This window comes from Microcaecilia unicolor, chromosome 8 (genome assembly GCF_901765095.1).
Source record: "Microcaecilia unicolor chromosome 8, aMicUni1.1, whole genome shotgun sequence".
Lineage (NCBI taxonomy): Eukaryota > Metazoa > Chordata > Amphibia > Gymnophiona > Siphonopidae > Microcaecilia > Microcaecilia unicolor.
The window spans coordinates 212579770-212602419 of NC_044038.1; the positions used below are offsets into that span (position 1 = coordinate 212579770).

General features: G+C 45.3%; 1 protein-coding gene across 6 annotated transcripts in view; it reads left to right on the forward strand.

The window, feature by feature from the left end:
- The window catches only part of BCAS1 (breast carcinoma amplified sequence 1), a 114894-nt gene that overhangs the window by 7322 nt on the left and 84922 nt on the right, over positions 1–22650 (forward strand). For all 6 annotated transcript variants that reach the window (XM_030213136.1, XM_030213139.1, XM_030213137.1 and 3 more), the window contains exons 2-3: positions 12976–13057; positions 16668–16752. In XM_030213136.1, the coding sequence (XP_030068996.1) occupies positions 12986–13057; positions 16668–16752 (157 nt within the window). In that variant the 5' untranslated portion in view covers positions 12976–12985. The remainder of the gene's footprint in view (positions 1–12975; positions 13058–16667; positions 16753–22650) is intronic.

Sequence of the window (22650 nt, forward strand, 5' to 3'; positions counted from 1 at the left end):
CATACCGGGTCAGACCACGGTCTATCTAGCCCAATATTCTGTTTCCAGCAGTGGCCAACCCAAGTCACAAGTACCTGACAGAAACCCAAAGAGTAGCAAGATTCCATGCTGCTGACTCCCAGGGATAAGCAGCAGCTTTTCCCATGTCTACCTTAATAAATGTTTATGGACTTCACCTCCAGGAAATTGTCGAAACCTTTTTAAAACCCAGCTCTGCTATCTTCTCTTACCGCTTGATCCAGCAATGAATGTCAGAGCTTCACTATGCATTAAGTTAAAAAAAAAATATATATATATATTTTTTTGTTACATTTGTACCCCACACTTTCCCACTCATGGCAGGCTCAATGTGGCTTACATGGGGCAATGGAGGGTTAAGTGACTTGCCCAGAGTCACAAGGAGCGGCCTGTGCCTGAAGTGGGAATTGAACTCAGCTCCTCAGCACCAAAGTCCACCACCCTAACCACTAGGCCACTCCTCCACTGTTGCTACTGTTTGAGATTCTACATGGAATGTTGCTATTCCACCATTGTGGCCGCGCAGGCTTCTACATGGAATGTTGCTAGTGGAATAGCAACATTCCATGTAGAATCTCCAATAGTAGCAACATTCCATGTAGAATCTCCAATAGTATCTATTTTATTTTTGTTACATTTGTACCCTGCGCTTTCCCACTCATGGCAGGCTCAATGCGGCTTACATGGGGCAATGGAGGGTTAAGTGACTTGCCCAGAGTCACAAGGAGCTGCAGAGCTTCACTATGCATTAAGTAAAAAAATATTTTCTCCTATTTCTTTTTTTTTAATTATTATTATTATTATTTATTTATAGTAGTTTTTACATCTCTTTACAAGTCATTCACTTGTTAACAGAAACACAGTCATAGAAAATATTAATAAGAAAATAATAAGCTCTGGTAAAAGGACTATCAGAGGAGTGATTTGAATACAATAGGAGAGGGATTGTAAAATATGGGGGTAGGGGGGGGGGTAGGAAACCCCATCATCCAAATAATAATTTTTTTAAAAGATTGTATGTTTGAGAAAACACTGACCAAGTCTGGGAAATGCAAAAACATCAAATATCGGATTTGACTTAATTTCTTAATAATGATAATACTTTTATAGCCTCGCAGGAGATTTTATTGAAAGGAAAACAGAAACATTTTTCAGTTTGTTTCTGAAAAGAGTTTGGCAGTGATTCTTTGCTTGTTAACAGCTGGGCAATTTTCAAAGGGAGTTATACGCTGGTCACCAAGTTACCAACAAATAATTCTCTTATTGATAGAGTAATATGGTTAGTATTGAGCCATCTAAATCATCAAAAGATCAGACACTATCCATATAATTGTGGGCCAGCTCAGGGGCAGGATGGAGGCGGCTCTAAAAATGACTTAGGGGTCCTTTTAGTAAGCTGCGATAAAAGGGACCCTGCGCTAGCGGCATTGGCTGATTTTGCCACACGATGAGGCCCTTTTAACCACAGCGAGTACGAAGACCAAAAAAAGAAATGGCCATGCGGTAAGACTGCAGTTACGGCATGGCCATGATGGGGGGGTAATGGCTCCCACGCTAATCTGGTGGTAACTGGCCAGTGCATGGCACTACCTGGGTAACCCCCTGCAGAAATATTTTGCAAATATTTCAACTAGCAGGCAGAAATGCCATGCACTGGGGGGGTGAAACTTCTGCCGGAACCCACGTTGGGCCGGCTGTAGTTCCGGATTGCCATGCGGTGGGCTTACTGATGCTTTGTAAAAGGACTCCTTACAGAGCAGTGATATTCAGCCAGTGTTTGGATGAGCTATCCATTTAGTATTATAGGAACATAGAACACGACGGCAGATAAAGGCCATATGACCCATCCAGTGCCCATCCTCTGTAACCCCAAATTCTTCCTGTTCCTAAGCGATCCCACATGCTTATCCCATGCCTTTTTAAATTCTGGAACAGTCCTCGACTCCACCACCTCCACCGGGAGGCTATTCCATGCCTCCACCACCCTTTCTGTGAAATAATACTTCCTTAGGTTACTCCTAAGCCTATTCCCTCTTATCTTTGTCATATGCCCCCTCATTCCAGAGCTCTCCGTTTGAAAAAGGCTCTCTTCCTGTTCATAAATGCCCTTGAGATATGTAAACGTTTCTATCATGTCTCCTCTCTCCCTCCTCTCTTCCAGTGTATACATGTTGAGGTTCATAAGCCTGTCCCTATAATTTTTGCATTCAAGACCGCTTACTAATTTCGTAGCCGCCCTCTGGACCGACTCCATCCTGTTTATATCTTTCCGTAGGTGCAGTCTCCAGAACTGCACGCAGTACTCCAAATGAGGCCTCACCAGAGACTTATACAACGGCACTATCACCTCCTTTTTCCTGCTGGTCATGCCTCTCTTTATGCACCCAAGCATCCTTCTGGCTTTGGCCGTCGCTTTTTCTACCTGTTTGAAAGCTTTAAGTTTGTCAGACAGAATCACCCCCAAGTCTCGCTCTTCTTTCGCACACTGAAGCACTACACCCCCTATACTGTACCATTCCCTCGGATTTTTGCGACCCAAGTGCATGACCCTGCATTTTTTGGGATTAAACCTTAGTTGCCAAATATCGGTTCATTCCTCTAGCTTCTCTAGGTCCTTATGGCACTGAATGTATGAATAATATTAAATGCTAACACTGGCATTTAAATTAATCCAGTGACCATGCTGGCTCAATGTTGTCCCTGTATTTTTAATTCTGGACACAGAAAGAAATATTTTTTTAATCAAAAATATATATTGAGAATGAAACAGATTCACTGTAGATTCATTGCTGTTACACATCTTCTTGATCTGCAAACCTAGCGGCCACTTTGCTAAGCTTCAGTAAGCTCTAACACCAGGGGTGTAGCTACGTGCGGCCATGGGGGCCTGGACCCCTGTAGATTTGGCCCTGGACCCCCTGCTGACAACCCTCTCGACCCCCCTCCTGCCGCCAACCCTCCATCGCCGTCGCCTACCTTTGCTAGCGGGGGACCCAACCCCCACCAGCCGAGGTCCTCTTCTTCCTTCGTTCTGTTTCTGTGAGTCTGACGTCCTGCACGTCAGACTCAGAAACAGAACGAAGGAAGAAGAGGACCTCGGCTGGCGGGGATTGGGGTCCCCCGCCAGCAAAGATGGGCGACGGCGGGTTGGCGGCGGGAGGGGGGTCGAGAGGGTCGTCGGCAGGGGGGGGTCAAAGTTGGTGGTGGTGGCAGCGGCAGGGGGGGGGGTGGCAATGGCAGGGGGGTTGTTGGTGCCGGGGGGGGGGGCTAAAATGTGCCCCTTCACCTCGGGCTCTGAACCCCCCTCCCGCCGAAGTCTGGCTACGCCCCTGTCTAACACATGCTTACTGCAGGTCAAAAACCAAGTAGTGTGTGTTTAACGTGTGAGCCCTTACTGCATAGAAAGTGGAGGAGTGGCCTAGTGGTTAGGGTGGTGGACTTTGGTCCTGGGGAACTGAAGCACTGAGTTCAATTCCCGCCACAGGCAGCTCCTTGTGACTCCATTGCCCCATGTAAGCTGCATTGAGCCTGCCATGAGTGGGAAAGCATGGGGTACAAATGTAAAAAAAAACAGGTATCAGTATGTGCTTATGACCACACACTAATGGGAAAATCAGCATGTGGGGAATAATGGAAAATTGGCTATTTTACTGTTGCGCTAAAAATGGTCTCAGTATTCAGGAAAGACCAGCGCTGGCCACTTAGTGCAGCTTAGTAAAAGGGTCCCCTAATATACTTATTGGGTTTGAAGCAGGATTGAACCTCAGATGTAGGCATTTAGGCTGAGTCAGCCAGGAGCTAGAAAAAACCCGGATGTCAAGAGCTGCACTTATTTATTTATTTAAAATTTCTTATGTAAGTACATAAGTATTGCCATACTGGGAAAGACCAAAGGTCCATCAAGCCCAGCATCCTGTTTCCAACAGTGGCCAATCCAGGTCACAAATACCTGGCAAGATCCCCCAAAAAGTAGAAAACATTTTATACTGCTTATCCCAGAAATAGTGGATTTTCCCCAAGTCCATTTAATAATGGTCTAGGCAGCTTACAAAAATGCATACATAATACAAATCAGACAGAAGTCAAGATCTGGAACTTACAGAAGTAAGGAGTGGATTGCACTTGAGTAGGCAGAGCCCTTGGCCTGGAACATGCAGGAGTGAGGAGTGGATAGCATTTGGGTACATTTCCGGAGATGGGAAGGCGGTAGAACGAGAGGACATGAAATGAGATTGAAGGGGGGCAGACTCAAAAAAGATGTCAGGAAGTATTTCTTCACGGAGAGGGTGGTGGATGCTTGGAATGCCCTCGCGCGGGAGGTGGTGGAGATGAAAACGGTAACGGAATTCAAACATGATTGGGATGTGCATAAAGGAATCCTGTGCAGCAGGAATGGATCCTCAGAAGCTTAGCCGAAATTGGGTGGCGGAGCAGGTGGGGGAAGAGAGGTTGGTGGTTGGGAGGCGAGGATAGTGGAGGGCAGACTTATATGGTCTGTGCCAGAGCCGGTGATGGGAGGCGGGACTGGTGGTTGGGAGGCGGGAAATACTGCTGGGCAGACTTGTACGGTCTGTGCCCTGAAAAAGGCAAGTACAAATCAAGGTAAGGTATACACATGAGTTTATCTTGTTGGGCAGACTGGATGGACCATGCAGGTCTTTTTCTGCCGTCATCTACTATGTTACTATATGCCCTGATCTGGAACTTGCAGGAGTAAGGAATGGGTTGCACTTGGTGAACATAAGAATATAAGAATAGCTATATTGGGTCAGACCAATGGCCCATCTATCCCAGTATCCTTTTTCCAACACTGGCCAATCGGGGTCACACGTACCTGGCAGAATCCCAAATAGTAGCACCATGGAACAATACAGAGGCATTATAATATTCTTCATCTTATTTTGCTTCCCTTTCCTGATAAAGCCTAGCATCCTGTTTGCTTTTTTTGGGCCACCGCCACACACTAGGTAGAAGATTTCAGCATATTATCTATGATGACACCTAGATCTTTTTCTTGGGTGCAGACTTCTAAGGTGGACCCTAGCTTCACAGTTCGCATGTGTTTTAACAACTTTTGAATAGTTTTGTGTCATCTGCAAATTTGATCACCTCACTTGTCGTTCTGATTTCCAGATCATTTATAAATATGTTAAATAGCACTGGTCCCAGTACAGATCCTTGTGGCACTCCACTATTCACCCTCCTCTATTGATAAACATGGTCATTTAACCCTACCCTCTGTTTTGTTTTGTGCTTTTAAATCTTTTAACCAGTTCCTAATCCACAATAGAACATTACCTCCTATCCCATGGCTTTTTAATTTTCCCAGGAATTTCTTAAGAGGGAATTTGTCAAAAGCTTTCTGAAAATCTAGATATACTACATCAACTGGCTCACCTTTATCCACATATTTATTCACGCTTTCAAAGAAATGAAGCAAATTGGTGAGGCATGACTTCCCTTGGCTGAAACCATGCTGTCTCTGACTCATTAAACCATGTTTATCTATATGCTTTATAATAGTTTCCATTATTTTGCCCGGCACTGAAGTCAGGCTTACCGATCTGTAATCTCCCGGATCAACCCTGGAATCCTTTTTAAACATTGGCATTACATTGGCCACCCTCCAATCTTCAGGGACAACAGACAATTTTAACGACAGGTTTACAGATCACTAACAGAAGATCAGCAATTTCATGTTTGAGTTTCTTCAGTACCCTCTGGAGCACACCATCTGGTCCCAGTGATTTGCTATTCTCAATTTGTCCATTTGGCTTATTACGTCTTCCAGGTTCACTCCACATCGTCACCCTTGAAAACCATTTCTGGTACAGGTGGATCTCTTACATCTTCTTCAGTAGAGTCCGAAGCAAAGAATTCATTCAGTGTCTCCATTATGTCTCTTTTGCTCCTTGATGATCTAATGATCCCACGGATTCTCTCACAGGCTTTATGCTTCTGATGTACCTGATAAAATTATTACTATGAGTTTTACTTCTATGGCAAGTTTCTCTTCATATTCTGCTTTGCATCTAACTTGCCAGTGCTTATGTTGTTTCTTCTTTTCTTCATTTCGATCCTTTTTCCATTTTTTGAAAAATGTTCTTTTGGCTCTAATATCCTCTTTCAATTCTCCTTTCAACCGTGTTGGCTGTCGTTTGCTCTTCTTTCCACATTTATTGTGGAGGGGTAGCCTAGTGGTTAGTGCAGTAGACTTTGATCCTGGGGAACTGAGTTTAATTCCCACTGCAGCTCCTTGTGACTCTGGGCAAGTCACTTAACCCTCCATTGCCCCTGGTACAAAATAAGTACCTGAATATATGTAAACCGCTTTGAATATAGTTGCAAAATCCTCAGAAAGGCGGCATATCAAGTCCCATTTCCCTTTCCCTTTATTAATATATGGAATACGTCTGATCTGGTCTTCCAAGATGGTATTTTTAAACGACGCAACTCAAAGAAGATGGTACTTCAATTTCATTATAAAACAACGAGTATCACTACTCACTAATGTGTATGGAATAAACCAAGACTTTCAAATACTTTTATATCAGGAGAAAAGGACCTCATATGGTCAGGTGCATAGACTTTAACAGCTAAACAACTTCCAAGCTGACTCATTGGAAGCTGTTTGGTTGTTGAAGTCTATGCGCCTGGCCATATGAGGTCCTTTTCTCCTGATATAAAAGTATTTGAAAGTCTTGGTTTATTCCATACACATTAGTGAAAGTGATTTTTAAAAAATGTTCATGCTTGATTTAAATTCCTGTCCTTTGCAGCTGATCCTTTTAGCTTCTTTTTAACCATTAAGGCCTGGATATGGTACTTACAGGACTAGGAGTAGATGGCATTCAGGTAGCCAGTTTCTGGGATGGAGTGCCAAAGGAGGGCAAACTGTGCTGGTAACTCTAATATGTCGTTAGTTTTAGCACCACTATATCTATTTCTGTTTATCGTGGGATCTTGAGGCTCCAATACTCAGAAGCAAATGTGGTAGATACATGGAATGCCCTCCCGCGGGAGGTGGTGGAGATGAAAACGGTTATGGAATTCAAACATGCGTGGGTTAAACACAAAGGAATCCTGTTTAGAAGGAATGGATCTACAGAATCTTAGCGGAAATTATGTGGCAACGACGGTAATCGGAGAGTAAAACCAGTGCTGAGCAGACTTCTACAGTCTGCGCCCTGATCATTGCTGAATAGATATGGATGGGCTTGAGTGTAAATTTTAAGGGGCTTCGACATCAGCTCCAGAACATTTAGTACAGAAACAGCGCTGGGCAGACTTTTACGGTCTGTGCCCTGAGAAAGGCAAGGACAACTCAAACTTGGGTATACATTTAAAGTATCACATACCATGTAAAATGAGTTTATCTTGTTGGGCAGACTGGATAGACCGTTCAGGTCTTTATCTGCCGTCATTTACTATGTTACAATGTGGGCGCTAGAGGCCATTAATGCAGAATGTTCAGAGGGCTCTAGCGTGGGGAACAATGAGCACGCCATACATGAATGCAAATAGCATGCTAATGTGGTCAAATGAGGTCATTTCCTATCCTCCCTCCCCCCCCTCACAATGCTCAGAGAACAGCACACAAAAACAAAGCTGCCTTACCACTGCAAAAATAATGCCAAGCCAGAGGCAGGACTGACTTGACTGTTTGCTTTGCAAGCGTTCACGCCAAGCTTGGCTCGTTGCTAAACAGGCAGCAGCAAACTTCAAACAATTCTTGTTCTCCAAACTGCAAAGTAATTCTGGTTCAGCTGGGCTAGTGCTGTGCTGCGGGGGGAGAAGTGCCTGCATGCAGGGCCGCCGAGAGACTGGGCTGGGCCCGGGGCAAGGCCACCGCCCCCCTCCGTCCACCACTGGGCCAGGCCCCCCTGAATTCAAATCATAGCGCCTCACCTCAACCTCGCTCTGTGTGAAAGAAGCGCAGCAGCAGCAGTCTGCAGATCGCCTCCCTTCGGGCCTTCCCTCCTTGTGTCCCACCCTTGCGCAAGTTACGTCAGACGAGAGCGGAACACAGGGAGGGAAGGGCCAAAGTGAGGCGATCTGTAGACTGCCGCTGCTGCGCTTCTTTCACACGGAGCGAGGTTGAGATGAGCGCGCTATGATTTGAATTCATGGGGGCCCGGCCTGGTGGTGACGGAGGTGAGCGGGTGGAGGGGACTGCGGCGCCGGTCCCCCCTTGGAGGCCCGGGCCCAGGGAATTTTGTCCCCTCTGCCACCCCTCTCGGCAGCCCTGCCTGCAAGGGCTCCGCAGTCTGACTAGACATGCGCACAAGAGTGTGCTTACTGCACAGCTCTTGTGCACACATGCCAGGCACGTTCCCTCTCCTTTACTTTCCAATATTCAGCACTAACAGCATGCATATAATTTGCATACCATTATTTATTTATTTATTTATTTATTGCATTTGTACCCCACATTTTCCCACCTATTTGCAGGCTCAATGTGGCTTACATATTACCGTGAGGCGTAAGCTGCCTCCGGTGATGAAACAAATACAGAGTGATGTGGTGGAGAATGAGATGTATGTGTTACAGACACATAATAGAATTGAGAGAAGAAGAGTTATTAGGGTTGAGCATTGGGAGGTTCTTTTTCAGCGCTGTTCCGGAAGTATTTTCCGGTGCTGTTCTGAACAGCACCAGAGTTTTGAGCCTCAGGGCATGAGCCTGCTTTCACAGATGCAAAATAGCACAGTTACGAACACAAGCTAAAGGAGCCATTTTCCACTGAATTATGGAAAGAAATAACTCCTACGCTGACCCTTTCTTTTTGTCCGGGGCGAAAGCTTTTCAGTGATCAAAGACAAGGCTAGGGTCCAAGTTTCTGTGCCAATTGCCTGCATGTGCTAATCAGACAACAGATTTTGGGTGGGCCTAGGCAAGAAGTGGGTGGGCACCAAGTTTTCTCCATCCCACCACCACCAAAAAAATATCTAAGCTAGCAGGAAAATGCTTCTTTCCACCTTGGCAGTCTGCAGAAGGCATGCGCTGAAAACTGAGCATGCGCAGGTTCCGGTATTGTTGAGAGTAGCGTTTTTGTTACCATTAGGTGGAAGTCTTCAGCTGACGGAGCTTTGGATCCCCACCAGCTACCGCTAAATGTCTGCTACTGTTGGGTGGGCCTGAGCCCTAAGTGGGTGGGCCTTAGCCCACCCAGGCCCACCTGTGGCTACGCCACTGGTGCTAATGGTATGTTTTTCATGACCATTTGTTATTGACGGCTTTTGCTTCACCCTAGAACACATCAGGTTTTCATCCGTGTCCACAGATTTTCTTTATCCTTATCACATCATCAATAAAGTTTTATTTTTTGGTGTTGGAGCATTTTTCTCCTGCTTCATTTGCAGTGGCGTTCCTTGGTCAGTTGCCTCCCGGGGCGGTTCACCGCTTTGCACCCCCCTCTCTCAGGTTCAGCATTCTCCATCCCCCTGGGTCCCCCCCCCAGGTGCGTCATGACACCCCCCCAGGTGCAGCGTCCCCCTGGCGCATCATCGTCCCGCCCCCAGCATATCACCTCCAAGCCCCCCCCCCCGAGTGCATTCTTCTTACCTGCTGGGGTACTGGGAGCAGCCGCATGCCTGTTGGCTCCCCCAGTTCCCTGCTTCCTCTGCCCCGGAACAGGAAGTAACAGCAGAGGGAGCAGGGAACTGGGGGAGCCAACATCCACGCGGATGCTCCCTGCACCCCTCCTGCAGTGTGCACCCGGGGCAGACCGCCCTCACCGCCCCGCCCTCGGTACGCCACTGTTCATTTGTTATCCTTACATGCTATTGAGAGACCCCTGAAGAAGGCTTTACACCGAAACTCGGCCCATGTAGGGTCTGGTTCGTATATGCCTTTGGTGTGTCAAGACTGTATATGGGTTTTATACATGGTTTGAGAATAAAGAACCTTTTAGAAGCTTTGGATTCCTTTTTTAGGACTAGTATCCTGGAACACTACTCTTCCACATTTTTCTGCTGCTAATGGTATGGACACAACGTTATCATTTTAAATTAGTCTTGAGGTGCCTGGAAGCTTCTTAATCATCACTGATTTATCTAGATTTCTATAATAGTCTGTGGAACTTTAAAAGTGTCATAGATCAAACTGACAAACTAAAACACAGCCAGTAGTCGAGGAGTAGCCTATGGCTTAGAGCAGTGGGCTGAGAATCAGGGAATCCAGCATTAAAATCCTTGTGTCCTTGGCAAGCCACTTAACCCCTCCATTGCCTCAGGTACAAACATAGACTGTGATCCCTCAAGGGCAAGGAAATACCTACTGCACCTAAATGTAACTTGCCTTGAGCTACTATTGGAAAGGTATGAGCTAAATTTAAATAAATATGCAAAATTTATGTGACCCACTGAGTGAAAAGCTATAAAAGTCTGGAGGAGCAACTTTCATTTTTGAAAGCTTTGTGTACTATAGGGTCAGTAGAAAGGGACTATGTCATTTGTTTTACAGCTTTGATGTTTTTCATTTTCTACAGCCTAAAAACTGCAAGCACCACAAATGGGGTATGTGATTTCTGTGGTTAATGACTTTTTTATTGATACAGATTTCTCATTTTTTTAAAGAGGCTGCATTTTTGCAGGATTAAGCAGTTGATATCCCTCTATCTTATAGCATAAATAAGTCATATGCCCCACTTTTGGTACTTTTCTGCTCAGTGCAGGGCCACTGAAAGACTGAGCTGGGCCTGAGGCAGAGCCACCACCCCCCACAGGATCGTCACCACTGTCGCCCCCCCCCACCCCCACCCAGGATCATCACTGCTGCCATGCCTCCCCCCCCCAGGAGGATCGTTGCCGTCCCCCTGCCGCAACTGCAGTGGAAATACCTTGGCTAGGGGGGATCCCGAGGCCCCACCAGCAGAAGAGGTCATCCTCCAGCGCTGCTCTTCACTCTGTCGCATGGCCTGTCCCTGCAGCTGCTTTTTCTCTCACATCGTGCATGCTTGTGTGGCCTGAGGGGAAAAGCAGCTGCTTGGCAGGCAATGTGGCAGAATGAAGAGCAGTGCTGGAGGAAGACCCCTTCTGCTGGCGGGCCTGGGGGGGGACCCCCGCCAGCAAAACCAGAGGCCCTGGCCCAAGGTCTGTGTCTGCTCCTCCAGATCCTCCCCAGCCTCCAAGGGGGGCCCAGCGCCGGAGTTTTCTCTCTCCTGCTACTGTCGGGATGCAATCATCCAGGTCCCGTCAGAAGCAGGAGATAGAGATCCCAGCGCTGGGCCTCCTTTGGAGGCCTGGATCCAGGGAATTTCCCCCCCCCCCCCTCGCCCCCTCTCGTCGACCCTGGCTCAGTGGGTCACATATACAGGAGCGGATAATGTTCATCTCAGTCTAAAAAGAGCTGAAACATTAAATTGCTAACTCTCACAAGTAATCGGTAGCCTATCATTTACAAAAATCATGATACCTGAGAATTAGAGGGTGACCAACAGAATGGCAATTGGTAAAAAAGGACTCCAGGGGAATCTGAGAAAATTTTTCTTCACTCAACGTGTAATTAAATGCTGGAATTCGTTGCCAGAGAATGTGGTAAAGGCGGTTAGCTTATCGGAGTTTAAAAAAGGTTTGGATGGCTTCCTAAAGGAAAAGTCCATAGACCGTTATTAAATGGACTTTGGGAAAATCCTCTATTTCTGGGATAAGCAGTATAAAATGTTTTGTACATTTTTGGGATCTTGCCGGGTATTTGTGACCTGGATTGGCCACTGTTGGAAACAGGATGCTGGGCTCGATGGACCTTTGGCCTTTCCCAGTATGGCAATACTTATGCACATGTACTTATGATCCAGGAAACTACAGACCAGTAAGCCTATCGTCTGTACTGGGAAAAATGATTGAAGCTATACTAGATGGGAATGAGTCAACATAGGTTCAGCAAAGGTTAAGTCTTGCCCTACTAATTTATTAGATTTTTTGAAGGTATGAGTAAGCAAATGGATAACTGTGAGCCAGCTGGTGTAATGCATTTGGAGGCTCTTGTACTAAGCTATGATAAAAAGTGGCGGCTGCGTTGGGCCGGTGGTAGTCCCGCCCCAAGCATATGCCATTTCCTGGGAAAAAGGAAACCCCCAGGAACGGTGGTATTCTGGCATAGCCGCACACTGCTCAGTTACCGCTGGGATAGCGCAGGACCCTTATCGCCACCTCATTGGGTGGCAGTAAGGGCTCCCTGCCGCATGGCCATACGGTTAGTGTTCTCTTACCACATGGCCATGTGTGTTGGGGGCTTTTTTACCCGCTGCGGTAAAAAGGGCCCTGGCACTCGGGAAAAAATGGCCACTGACACTAGCACAGGGTCCTTTTACCCGTAGCTTGGTAAAAGGGCCCCTTAATTTGTAGACAAAAAAGAAATGAAACTGTGGAGGAGGTGGAGATGCAGGTGGACAGGCCAGGGGCAGGAGTAAAGCATTGTTCATTTTGGAGTTTTTTTTTTTTGGTTAGTCTTCATTTTCATTTGGGGGGTCACTGTTATGAGTGCACCCTTTTTGAAAATAGCATGCACACTTTGCAAGGAGTGTGCACTACTTGTAATGAAGACACACTATTTTCTAAAGAGTGCACATTTTTAGCTGATAGTCCTGGCCCTGAGACTATTAATAGCAGCAATATCTGGCTTTTTTTTTTCTGTAACAATTTCAACCTCCTCATCCTTTAAGAGAACTCACTGCATTGCCTATTTCAATTCTATGCAGTTCTAACTGCTGGAACAGATATGGTTTTCATGGCTTATGGTTTATTAACATTTTCTATACCACTAGGTTTTAAACAGATCACAGCAGTTTCAATTTATAGAAAAGAACCCCAATTATTTAATAGGAAAGACGCAAACACTCAAGACCAATTCATACATATCAATCTAAAAAAATCACTGCTTCTTTAGTCATCCCATTTCAGCTTTATTATTAATAACTTGCAATTGTGTTTTGTTTTGTTTTGTTCAAATTTATAGCACAGTGACGATGGGCAATGAAATAAGCGTTCATGAAGACAGTGAAAACCAAGAAAATGAGTTTTCAGCTGAAGATGCCAAGGTACCTTGGACACTAAGTTCTCTGGCAAAGTCAGTTAGTTTTCCTTTGCTCCTTATGCTAATGGCTTTTTGTGTACTGTTAATTTTATGGGTTGTTTACTTTTCCACACTCTTGGTTTCACTTCAGTATGGTTTATGAACTCTTTTTTTCACGGAGAGAGTGGTGGATGCTTGGGACGCCCTCCCGCGGGAGGTGGTGGAGATGAAAACAGTAACGGAGTTCAAACATGCGTGCGATAAACATAAAGGAATCCTGTTCAGAAGGAGCTTAGCCGAGATTGGGTGGCAGAGCCGGTGGGGGGGAGGCGGGGCTGGTGGTTGGGAGGCGGGGCTAGTGCTGGGCAAGACTTCTACAGTCTGTGCCCTGAAAATGGCAGATACAAATCAAGGTCAGGTATACACAAAAAGTAGCACATATGAGTTTATCTTGTTGGGCAGACTGGATGGACCGTGCGGGTCTTTTTCTGCCGTCATCTACTATGTTACCACGTTGCTATGTAATGTAATTACATTTTTAAAATGATGAGATTTAGAGGTAAGGAGGAGAATTGCCAGCACATTGGAAAAAGGTGGGGAGGGGGGAGGAAAAGGTGTCAGGTGCTTATGAAAATTACTGGATGTAGGTAAAACGCTAAAGTCTTGGTGGGGAAATCAAGGAAAAATCTCTTCAGCTTTTACTGCAGAAACCCCCATGAAAAATGATCTGTGATGGGGACTCAAGCTTACAGGAGACATTTCTCTTCAAAGTATGAGCCCTTCACTGAGCTGAGGTGTAGCTCCCATATCCAACAGATCCATATCTACTTCGGACCATCTACTCTGTTCTTGTGGTGACGATGATCCCAAGATCAGATCTGTTAAAAGAATCAAAGCTTGATTGAGTTATTTTAGCTTTCTATAAGTAAATAAGAATCTAGAAAGCTCAGATTAACCTGTTTCCGTTATTACTTTCTTAATATTTACTCTTTGACTCTACCTTCCTTTCTTTTTTTTAAATTGTAAATTTGGTTTCATTATTCCTTTGTCTTATAAGGATATGATTGTAACCCACTTTGTTCTTCCTCTAAGAGCAGTGGATGTAAAATGTTATCAAATAAGCCAGTGGAGTAGCCAGACTTGCTAATTTGGGTGGGCCTGAGCCCAAGGTGGGTGGGCACACACTTCTTCCCACCACCCCCCACCCCCCCCCACACACACACACACTTGGATGTCACAAAAAAAAGCATTTACAAGAATTTATTTATTACCTGCTACTGCACTGGAACTGGAATGATTCTCGATTGAATTCCAACTAGAACCTTCTTCTTCTTTCCCTTTCCCAAATTCCCACGTTTCAGGAGGGGTCAGGGCAGGGGCAGGGCCAGGCTGAGGTTCGCACTAATAGTCAACCCCCCTCCCCTGCGTGCCGTGCGTGCACATGCAGCAGCTATGCCCGAGCGAACCCAAACCGACGACGGAGCCGAGGCCGAGGAGGAGCGAGTCGAAAGCGAGGCTGCTGAGGGGAAACCCCGCCGCCGCGCACAGTCACGTCGCGTCCACGTAGAATGGAACAGCTACGAGCGAGCCTACGACCGTGGCGCGCCTGGAGTGGAAGATCGTCAACTGAGCCTGCCCTGAGCGGGTGCTGCCCCCCCCGACATGTAGTACTAGTAGGTATGCTTACGGCAGGCAGGGCCAGGCTGCTGCTTCGCTGCTGCAGTGCAGTCTCTATGTATTGTGCGACGTGTGCGCTAAGCTTGGGTGGCGTGGTGGGCGGGCCAATCGGGCTGGAAGCCGGAAGGAACCTCCTGGAGAGATCAGCAGCTGAGCCAGAGCGCGAGCGGGTGCCGTCTGTGCTGTATGCTCGGCTACACTAGGCTGCTGCTGCAGTGTGCGACTTGCGTGCGCTTGGGTGGGCGGGCCTGGGCCAAAATTGGGTTGGCCCGCCCACCCAGGCCCACCCATAGCAACGCCCCTGAAATAAGCTAAACCAATCCCACTTAAGAGAACTATTTTCTTAAACAATGGTGCTGTAAAACTCATTTAATTTGAAACATATAGCTAAACATCAAATTATTGTACTAAAAGAGTACAAATTATTATTATTTTCACTCAGTGGACTGGCCGTTAATACTCATGACTTAACAGGGAAATGCTGCTGAATATCAGCACTTACAGGTCTTTTTGGCATTGAAATGCACAGGGACTTAAGGGGACGGAGTCAGAGAGGATCCAGCAATATTCAGTACATAGCTAAGAGGGCAAACAGAACTGCACCCAAAACAGTCCTAACTATGCCCACTTAGCTATGTGGCTGCCAGTACTGATTAAAAGCTGGCAACGCATAACTTCTGGATACCAGCCTGAAGTGTGCCAGTCCCCCCTCCCTCCCAACCCTCCAGAATGTCAAGAACCCCCCTCCTTTCTTCACTCCATTTCGAAGGAGGCACCTCTCCTACCTGTTCCCCGCTAGACCACCAGAGATAAGGCAGGTAGGCCTCAGGGGGATCCTGGAAGAAATTCTTAATGTTCTGAGGGATGGGAGGAGGATCAGAAGGTGGGGGTTCTTGATGTTCTGGGGGTTGAAGGGGGGCGGAGCATGACTTCCATGAGAACTGGCGGCTAGCCCGTGCTGAATTAAACTTGAATATTGAATGGTAGAGCCCAGAGATAGTCTGCTACAGGGGCAAAGCTACGTGGGGCCCCATAGATTTTAGCCCCCCCTGGCGCCGCCGACCCCCCCTGCCGCCGACCTTCTCGACCCCCCTCCCGCCGCCAACCCTCCCCCGCCATCACCGTGGGCTACCTTTGTTGGCGGGGAACCCCAACCCCCGCCAGCCGAGGTCCTCTTGCTTCCCGACGTCAGAAACAGAACGAACCGTTGCGTGGGAAGCAAGAGGACTTGGCTGGTAGGGGTTGGAGTCCCTCGCCAGCAAAAGTAGGTGATGACGGCGGCGGCGGGGGAGGGTTGGCAGTGGGAAGGGGGTCGAGAGGGTCATCAGCAGGGGGGCAAAGTTGGTGGCGGCGGCGGGGAGGGGTCAGCAATGGCAGAGGGGGTCGGCAATGGCAGGGGGGTTGGCGGCATCGGGGGGGGGCTAAAATGTGCCCTCTCACCTGGGCTCTGGACCCCCCCTCCTGCCGAAGTCTGGCTACGCCCCTGGTATTGAATATTCAGGGCTAATTTTGCATATTCTGAATACTCACTGGAATCTCTCTGGATTCTATTATGTCCCATAGGTCAATTTATTGGATATACTGCCAATCAACATAAGACTGCTAAGCAGTTTACAAAATACTAAAAGGGTAAAAAAAGAAGATAAGCAGGCTAGGACAAAACCAAACAATATAAAGGGGAAAAGATCGGTTAGGTAAATTACAGTACAATAATCACAAGAAGCATTTAATAAAGTATTGCAATCAGGCCAGGCAATCAGAATGGACATGGAGAGACAGGGAGGGTAGAGGAATAGGGTCAGATCTGTAGCCAGCAGTAAATAAGCAGGTCAGATAACAATTGTAGAGCAATGCTGAAAGCAAAAGGATTTAGCTTTATAAGTAGCATAAAAGTGTCTTTCTAAAATAATACACATCAAAAATCAAATAAGAAAAATAATGCATTTATTTCATTTCAGCATGCATCTGTAAATGGAAATCTTCAGAATGGATCAATTACCATCCACCATGTCGAAACTGTCTCTCTTCAAAGGAATGATGTAGGTGTGTAATCCAAACCTTATCTTTATTCTGAAAGGTCGCTTTAATTCCGCCTGGAGTGGCAAAGAAAAGCCAACAATAGAACAACAGAATTTGTTAATTTTAGCAAGGACAGACAAAGTTCCTTTCAGACCTTGAGTTCTGACTTCTAACTAGCAGCTTAGGGACCTTTTTAGCAAAGTGTGGTAAATTTTTGGACTTATCAAGCCTCAACTGCCAGGTAAGAGCAAAGCCTGTACAGTAAATGCAGGGAGACAGACCCAGCATCTCCCATGCATTTAGCACATAGAGCAGATACTTATAGACACTTATAAGTTATATGGTCTGGCAATCATTTCTTATATGGACAGCTGATCCCCTTGTGGTGGTACGATAAGACTTCCACTAGGGGTCAGAATGAACATTTTGAAACCTGATACCAGGCAGGATGAGAATAGAGGAAGACCACTCCTGCTCCCTGCCTCTAGGCTACTAGGGAGGGTCAGGGTATAGCACTAAGGGAGATCTGTTGGGAGTAATGGGGAGGTGCTTACCTGTGGGGAGGAGTTACTACATTTTCAGGGTTCTTGATGCAGGAGGAACACTTGATGTGAGGAGAATCATGGTGTGTGCGGCAGATGCTTGATTTGGAGAGTCATCAAGGGGAGGCTTTGTAGAGGTGGGGCTGGGCCATCATTGGGAGGGGGGGAATTGGGAGATGCCCCTTATAGGCTATGTTTATGCTATTAGGCTTCCAGTAATATGGCTGCTCAATGCCACCTACTGAGATGGGGTTAAGCGTAGTGATACTATCAGCAGTCATGTCAGCTAGCCTACAAAATGACTATCACAGCCGGCCACTCCTCTGTCCTTCCTCTGTCATGCCCACAACCTGCCCCTACCCACGTTAAGCAACTGATATATACATATGTTTTAATCATGCTGGCTGATTTTAACACATGGTAGCCATTAGTGAAGGTCCACACTGCTGGCTACTGTCGGGTAAAATCCACACTAGCTGCTTAATACAGCTTACTAGAAGGATCACTTAGTTTCAGGTATTTTGGAATTTCAGAACAGAAACACAAGGGAATTTTGTTCACCAGCAAGTCACAAAAAGAATGGAGTGTAGTGGACCCAGATTGAACAAGAAAGACAGTAGAACCTCAAACTGAAGGAAGCAAGATTTATTAAAGGACACGACTACCGTATTTTTCGGACTATAAGACGCACTTTTTTCCCCCCAAATTTGGGAGGAAAATGGGGGGGTGCGTCTTATAGTCAGGAGGACGGAGAGCAGCGTGCTGGGCAGGAAAGAGGGGGCTCTTTCCTGCCCCGACGTCACTAGACCACCAGGGAACATCGCGTGACGTGAGTAGGGGAGGGCGATCCCGAACTCGGACAAGACGCACCGGAGCACCTAGGTTTTAGAGGAGGGAAAAAGGAAAAAAATTTTTTTTTCATATTTCCCTCCTCTAAAACCTAGGTGCGTCTTATGGTCCAGTGCGTCTTATAGTCCGAAAAATACGGTAAATGCCTGTGTCAGGGGTTGCAATATGAAATCATCCAATGATAAAAGTTCAACAGAAGATAAGTTCACGTGAGAATACTATCCAATTTTTCTCATTGAATGACTTCATATCAGCTCATTCAAGGAAGCTGTCGTATTCTAAAACACGGGCACTGTTGGGTCCTTCAATAAAACTTGCTTTCTCCAGTTTGAGACTCTGCTGTCTTTCTTGTTTCTTTGGGGCCCACTACACTTCATTCTTCTTGTTGCTTATTTTGTGTTGCTTCTTCCCTCTGGTTTGTTCCATTTTACCAGCAAATCAAGCAACAGTAAAATGCACTTACATAAAATCAGTGTGTTTAATGGGGTGAATTATTTATGACTGCAAATTCTCACAAGTGTTCTCGATATAAAACATCTGAAAAGTGTTCATATAATAAATGCTCCATCACTATTAGCACTGCTTATCAGTAATATGTCACTGCTAGACATAGGCAGCATTGTGGAAATTAGGAAAATGCATTTTTGTTTTGGTGATTTTTGTTCTCTTTAGGGTGCACTATTTTCTTTTAGGATGCACTAAAACACCATAGAAATCACTGAGTGATAAAATCAAAAGAAACAAAAGAATTCCCACACAATCCTAGTACAAATATACATATATCACGATGCTGCTCCATAGTGTTTACCATCTAATCTAGGCACATAGAAGGCTTAAGAACATTTTTTTAAATTGTTGAAAGCATGGTTAAAATCAACAAAGCTTTGATGGGAGATTGCAGGTTTAAACCCTTTAGTGTCCAATGTTCCCATCAATCTGTTCCCTTATGGCTTATTACGGGAACACTGGACACTAAAGGGTTAAAACCAAACACCTCACAAAAATGGGTGGTTTCTCTAGGAAGGCAAGCTGAGTCCATCAAGGTTTAACTGCATTGCATTGCATTGCAGTTTGATTTATTTATTTGTTGCATTTGTATCCCGCATTTTCCCACCTATTTGCAGGCTCAATGTGGCTGTATTATGGCATTATAGTGCTTCCCTATTGAAATCCCTAAGAAGGATAGGACTACATCTCCCTGCATGCAATAGGGGTAAAACCAGAACTGGTTCCTCTTCTACCCCTGGATGGAGAGCTATCTGGTTTCCTCAGTATTGTTCGTTTTTTGCTTTTCAGTATGCCAACATTCAGTCACACTTCAATACTCTCAAAACACACAGCCTGCAGGTCTCTGATGTTCCTGTGTGGACCATATAATGACAGCCGCAGTGCCACAGTCAACAGGGGAATGATTTCCACAAAAGTGTTTTTTTCTACACAGACAAAAAAAATGGGGAAAGTCCTTTTAGACTAAGGCTCAGGATTGAAATTGTTCTCTAGTTCAGTGTGAAGACAAACAGTATGAAGAAAACCCATCAGCAAAAAAGTGTAATGAGCAAAAGGACTGCACAGCCAGAGGGCAAATTCTAGATGAAAACTTTACAAAATATGAAGAACTGACCTACTCTATTTTCATTATTATTTCTTTGGGTTAGATATGGGAGGGTGCTAGAGGCAGGGTTTAATTTCTGTGGGAATGGCCGTCACATCTTTTCAGATTCTGGCGCAGCAGGGATTCTTTACGTCAGATTGATTACCACCAGCCTTTCAGATGCCAAAAACAACTGGCATGATTTTTGTCCTGTGTTAACCCCCCTTTTTTTTTTTTTTTTTTTACCTTTTTAAGGCTCTACTCCAGCATCTTCCTTCCAGGTAACCTGCAGGAAGAGGGGAGGGGGGAAGCCTGGAGCAGAGAAGAGAACACCCACTTTGGTCCTTAATCTAGACTAGGTTTGTTCAAGTTCAATCCTTGGGGGGGGGGGGGGGGGGGGGGGGGGGGGAGGGCTCCTCAAGTTTTCAGGATATCCCTAATGAATATGCATGAGAGAGATCTGCATACAATGGATGTAGTAGGCATGCAAATCTCTCTCATGCATATTCATCAGGGATAGCCTGAAAACCCAGCCCATTTGTGCCGCCCCCCCCCCCCCAGGACTGAATATGGACAAGCTAATCCAGCCCAACTTCTGTTGCTCCTGACTCCAGCCTGCCTGCTCCCTCCCAAGGCTCCACAGTTCTGCTTTTTTTTTTTTGTCTACAAATTAAGCCCTGGCTAGAGGGAACTAAGTGGGGAATCCTGTATGCTTATCTACCAAAGATGGTGACATGTAAATGATAGAGTTGTGCATTTGTGCATGCATTTGGTTTATATGGCTGCTTATTTTCGAACGAGAAGGCCGGCCATCTTCCGACACCTAAATGTATGCACGTTTTCCCGAAAAACAAAGTGGGAAGTGGACCAATGACTTCAGGACGTCGAAACTATGGTGGTATAAAAAGAATAAACGTTATTGTAGACTCGACACAGTATTGTGTTTCGGACACAGGCCTGCCTCAGGAGTCTAAAGAATTATTTAAAAGAAAAAATTATAAAATAATCGTGACATAAATACATAAAAAAATTTGTGACATAAATATACAAAAAGTATAATTATAAAATTTGTGAGGACAAATATGTATGCAGTTTATCGAACACATAAACAGTAATGTATAAATGAAAAGCAGCAAAGAAGTAAATCAAATTAAATCATAAAATCTCCAAGCACATGATTCATGTACATTTATATATAAGAAGCTTACATTAAATAAAACAAAAACATGTTTCATATGCAGTTATACGTAGAGGAACTTCCATAAGATTTTAGTATAGAGTAAATATATCTGTGTTCATCCACTCTGTGGAGAGCCTAGTGGTTAGTGGAGGAGTAGCCTAGTTGTTAGAACAATGGACTTTGATCCTAGGGAACTGAGTTCAATTCCCACTGCAGCTCCTTGTGTCTCTGGGCAAGTCACTTAACCCTCCATTGCCCAGGTACAAAATAAGTACCTGAATATATGTAAACCACTTTGAATGTAGTTGCAAAAACCTCAGAAAGGCAGTATATCAAGTCCCATTTCCCTTCCCTGATGCATGTTTCCCCAGCCTATGCACTATTCTATAAATCATCTCTTACTGTAGACACGGTTTACAGAATAACGTTAGGCATGTTATTCCAAGGCGCTTACATTTTAGACACCATATACAGAATCTAGCCAAGTGTGCACTTTTTAAGGGAAGTGTGCCCTCTACACACACGGGTAAATTCAAGAAATGGTGCCAAAAATTAGGCGCCGTACAAATGCATGTTGAGCGTGAATTCTGCAATGGCAGTTCTGTGTGGAACTGCTGTTATAAAATACTAGCACGCATCCGCGTTTTTATCCTTAACTTTTGCTGTTAGCCCCCAGATTCTATATAGTTCGACTTGAGTTGTTCATGCAAATCAGGGCATATTCTGAATTTGCGCACGCAACTCAATTGGTTAACAAGCCAATCGGTGCCGAGAATTGGATGTTAGCAAGCAATTATCGATACTAAGGCACTAATTAGAATTTACATGCACAAATCGCTAAGCGTATTCTATAATGTAGTCTGCGTACTGCGCGGATCCCAAAAGGGGGTGAGGCTATGGGAGGAGCATGGGCGGGCCATGAGCATTTCTAATATTTATCTGCAGTGATATAGAATAACTCACTCCCACCTAAAGTTAGGCGTGGGCATCTACATCAGGTCTTCATTGGTGTAATTTGTTGTACCTAAAGTCTAGTCACATGGATGGACTTAGGCATATTCTGTAAACCTCACCCAATTTTAGGCGCAGTTTACAGAATACACCCAAGCGTGTTTTTGATTGGCGCTGCTTTTTAGACGTCATATATAGAATCTAGACCTAGGTTTGTAAATGATAGTATTCTGCAACATGGTGGCCACCCATACCTCTCCCAGGTTCACGCCCCCTTTGGAGTTGAGTGCCATAGAAATTAGACACTTAGGAGTGTAAGTCAGTTATGCATGCAACTACAAATTATTGCCAATTATTGATACTGATTGCCAATTATGCGTGCCAATTTAAAACTAATTAGCAAATTAAGTTACACACATAACTGATGCTATTCCATAACTGCACACCTATCTTTGGGAGCTATTTATCGAATCAGGGGGATAGTGTGCACTCATTAAGAGGAGTGTGCACTGTTACTGACAAACAACATTCCATTGCAAATGACAGCCCATTCTTGTGGCTAGGATTATTTTGTAGGAATAAACCTCCGGTGGAGGAACAGGAACAATACAGATGTAAATACAGACAGAGGAGTAGTGTAGTCTACAAGGCGTACTGCCTCGTGTTTTTGGAAATGCCATTCCTTTGCACACTACTTCTCTGTCTGTTCTAGGATTATTGTTGTCCAATGCTGTTCCATAGGTTCATAATGCAACAGTAATAAATGATACTATAGTTATATACTGCTACTACTTATCATTTCTGTAGCA